This window comes from Mercenaria mercenaria, chromosome 13, assembly GCF_021730395.1.
Source record: "Mercenaria mercenaria strain notata chromosome 13, MADL_Memer_1, whole genome shotgun sequence".
Lineage (NCBI taxonomy): Eukaryota > Metazoa > Mollusca > Bivalvia > Venerida > Veneridae > Mercenaria > Mercenaria mercenaria.
Genome location: NC_069373.1, coordinates 27,253,566 through 27,257,867, shown reverse-complemented (window position 1 = coordinate 27,257,867; position 4,302 = coordinate 27,253,566). Strand labels below are relative to the sequence as shown.

The 4,302-nt window shown below is 38.3% G+C and overlaps 1 protein-coding gene across 1 annotated transcript; it reads left to right on the top strand.

Moving 5' to 3' along the window:
• Window positions 1-623: 623 nt before the first annotated feature.
• LOC123529906 (uncharacterized protein K02A2.6-like) lies at window positions 624-2,105 on the top strand. The gene has a single exon (XM_053520794.1). It carries the CDS (start codon window positions 624-626, stop codon window positions 2,103-2,105), a length of 1,482 nt encoding a protein of 493 aa, XP_053376769.1.
• Window positions 2,106-4,302: the final 2,197 nt, after the last annotated feature.

The window sequence follows — 4,302 nt, the reverse complement described above, 5'->3', positions numbered from 1 at the left end:
TTTCTGAACTTGCACTGGAAGTGATGTTGATGAATGATCTCCAACTCCCAACTACTCTACATGATGCAATGGATTTGTTTGACAATCTTGTTGAATCAATGGAACAATTTACTGTAGCTGCATTTCTCCTTTGTTAGTCAGTGTCTTCATCCTTAACCTGTCTCTCTCATGATGTCATGGGCCAAGAAAATCATATTTTTGCCTTTCAAAGTGTAACTACATGGCTTGATGGAATCTAAAGTTCAAGATACCATTAGTTAACCATTCCAACATATACATATCAGTACAGAAAATCAGAAGTAATTGTATGTAACCTTTCCAATGACCCTGTACAGTGCATGCAATAAATACTGAGATGTGTAATGTTCTGAGTCTGTTAGGTGTATGTATCTAATTTAGGCTATTGAAGTCATACTGAAATTAATAGTGTACTATCTACTTTAGGTTTCTGATGATTGCTCTTCAGTACTGAAGTTCCGTAAAAAATAAATGTATTACAGATTTCATCAGCTGGTGTTGTTCCATACTTTTAAAAGAACCCAACATAATAGTGGCGACGAGGATAGTCGGAGAACAACAGATATTTTATTATTCAGCCTGTTTGACAATCTGGGTAACCAACTATGGCCGTATTCGGGAAAATAGACGAGTTTAACCTTTATGGCGAAAACTGGGACGAATACGAGGAAAGATTAATGCATTATTTCATTGCCAATAAAATCGACGACAATGATATTAAAAGGTCCATACTGTTGTCGGTGGCAGATGCAAAGACCTACAGTTTGATTAGGAATTTGTTCTCGCCGGAAGAGCCGAGTGATAAATCCTTCGACGATCTGAAAAAACTTATCAAAGACCATCTGAAACCAAAACCTCTGATAATTGCTGAACGATTTAAGTTTCATCACAGAAAACAAGGAGAGGGAGAAGGTGTTAGTCAGTATTTAGCAGAATTGAGAAAATTGAGTGAAAATTGTGAATTTAAAGAGTTTCTTGATGAGGCACTTCGAGATAGATTTGTTTGTGGGTTAGCTGCACCATCAATTCAAAAGAAGCTACTGTCTGAAGATAAATTGACTTTGAAAAAGGCTGTCGAAATTGCCATGTCTATGGAAATGGCTGCGAAAGAGACTGTAAAACTTAAAACTGGTCCTGAAATTGAAATTAAACACATAGCAAATAAATTTACGACTGGTCAAAAGGAGTGTTTTCGTTGTGGTAAAACAAATCATGATTCAGACTCGTGTTTTCATAAAAAATGTCAGTGTCATACATGTAAACAATATGGTCATTTAGGTAAACGGTGTCCTCAAAAACAGTCAAAAACTGGTATGAATTCAGCACATCCGAAACCTAGTACAGCAAGGCCGCAGCGTTCAGGTAAATTTCCAAGGAAACCAAAGAAAAATAAATCCAAGGTACAATATTTTGAAAATGCTGAATCTGTTGCATATGAATCCGATGCTAGTAGTGTAGACGGTGACAGTCGAGATTGGCCGTTATTTACCATTAAATCTCCAAAACAGAAAGAAATTGTAGTGAATGTAGACATTGAAGGCCGTTCTCAAAAAATGGAACTTGACACTGGTGCTTCAGTTTCAATACTTTCAGAGACTGATTATAATCAACATTTCAATAACATACCACTTAAAGATAGTTCGGTTATTCTGAAAACCTATACCAATGAAACAGTTCAGATTTTTGGCGAAATTAATGTTAATGTGTGCTACGGTAGTCAGAAAGTTAACTTGCCTCTAGTTGTTGTGAAAGGTTCCGGTCCAGCATTGTTTGGAAGGAATTGGCTGTCAAAACTCACTTTAGATTGGGGAAAAATCAAATTTACATTCACTGATCGAGGACTGTCTGCAGTCAATGAACTACTGAAAAAGTTTCCTGGTGTATTTGACAATAAATGTGGTACTATGCAAGGAGTCACTGTCAAGTTGTCAGTGAAGGATGGTAGTAATCCAGTATTTTATAAACCTAGGTCGGTGCCTTATGCTCTTCGTGATAAGGTCGCTGTTGAAATTGATCGTCTTGTTAAAGAAGGAATAATCGAAAAAATTTCCTATTCAGACTGGGCTACACCAATAGTAGCTATTTAAAAGCCTAACAACGGTAAGGATCTGTGGGGATTATAAAGTCACGATTAACCCCGTGTTAGATGTTCCAAAATATCCCTTACCTACCGCAGAAGATGTTTTCCAAAAATTAAACGGGGGTGAAAAATTCACAGAATTGGACTTATCTCATGCATATCAACAGGTGTTGCTTGATAAATCATCAAGGAAGTATGTTACTATTAATACTCACTTGGGATTGTTCCGGTATCTCCGTCTACCATATGGCGTTGCGTCAGCTCCAGCATTGTTCCAAGAGACAATGGACAAAATTTTAAATGGGTTGGAGCATGTAGGCTGCATTCTGGATGATATTATTACCGGGGTTGATGACAATGAGCATTTGCGTAATTTGGAAGTCGTACTACAGAGACTGAATGATATGAACATAAAATTAAACACTGCCAAATGTTACTTCATGCAAGATGAAGTTGAATATTTTGCATTCCGGGTAACGAAAGAGGGAATCAGACTGTCTGAACGGAAAATTGAAGCAGTTCTTCAGGTTCCTGAGCCTCAAAATCGGAAAGAACTTCAACAATGGCTCGGTTTAGTGAATTACTACCGCAAATTCATTCCGAACATGTCAACAATTGTACAACCACTTACTGAATTATTGTGCAAAGATGTGAAGTGGAATTGGACTAAATCATGCAAACTGGCATGTGAAACCGTGAAACAATTATTGACATCATCAACAGTACTGGTACATTATCAGCCGGAGAAATCAGTAACCTTGGCTGTAGATGCGTCTCCATACGGTTTGGGAGCTGTAATTTCTCACGAAATGGAAGATGGCTTAGATAGACCTATAGCATATGCTTCTAGAACATTTACCACATCTGAAAGAAATTATTCTCAAATTGAGAAGGAAGCATTGGCCATCATATTTGGAATTCAGAAATTTCACCAGTTTCTGTATGCTCGTAAATTCATACTTCTGACGGACAGTAAACCTTTGAGTCTAATACTAGGACCTAAGAAAGGTATTCCAGTTTTGGCAGCATCACGATTGCAAAGGTGGGCAATTCAGTTGTCGGCATATCAGTACGATATCAGGTATCGTTCAACAACCAAGAATGGAAATGCCGATACCTTGTCGCGTTTCCCATTACCTGAGACTACGGAAGAATCAAACAATGTGTTGTTTGTGGAAGGAAGTGAGGTGAATAAGGAACAAGTAAATTCTCTTCCAGTTACACCGGACAAAATTGCAAAAGCATCGCGTGATGATCCTTTGTTGTCGCGGCTAATACATTTCACAGTAAATGGATGGCCTGCCAGATCTGATTTAAGTCCAGAGTACTTACTATATTATAAATTCAAAGATGAATTTACTACTGAAGAGGGTTGTCTGTTAAGAGAAATTCGAGTGGTTATTCCATCTGCATTTCAAAACAGGATGCTAGAACAACTCCATGACAATCATCCAGGAATTGTTAAGATGAAATCGTTAGCGAGAATGCATATGTGGTGGTTAAACGTAGATACTGACATAGAGTGTAAAGTGAAAAACTGTCTTCCGTGTCAACAGAATAGGAGTCCAATGGCTAAAACACCTCCAAATCCATGGAGATGGCCTGGCAAACCTTGGCAACGTATTCATATAGACTATGCTGGGCCGTTCATGAGCAAAATGTATTTGATTGTTGTTGATGCTCATTCAAAATGGATGGAAGTGATCACAATGGCTTCTACAACCTCTGAAAGTACTATAAACGCTTTGCGGTATTTGTTTTCATCGTACGGACTAGTGGAAGAAATTTTGTCAGACAACGGTCCACAATTTGTGTCGGCTGAATTTCAGAACTTTGTCAAAATGAATGGTATCAAACACATTCGTTCCGCTGCATATCATCCTAGCTCTAATGGTGAAGCAGAACGAGCAGTACGTACATTCAAGGCTGCGTTAAAAACTATGAGCAGTGAACCTGGAACAGTAAACCAGAAGGTTTCGCGATTCTTGTTGTCGTATCGTTCGACTCCACATTCTACAACACAAGTTTCACCTGCTGAATTGTTCCTAGGACGACGTGTTAGAACACGCCTAGATATCATGCGTCCAGATCTTAGTAAAAAAAAATCAGAAAAAGACTACTCCCAAGGAATCTCAAATTCGTATGTTTCAGGAGAGTGATAGTGTTTGGATCCGTGACTACCGACAATCGACAGAGAAATGGGT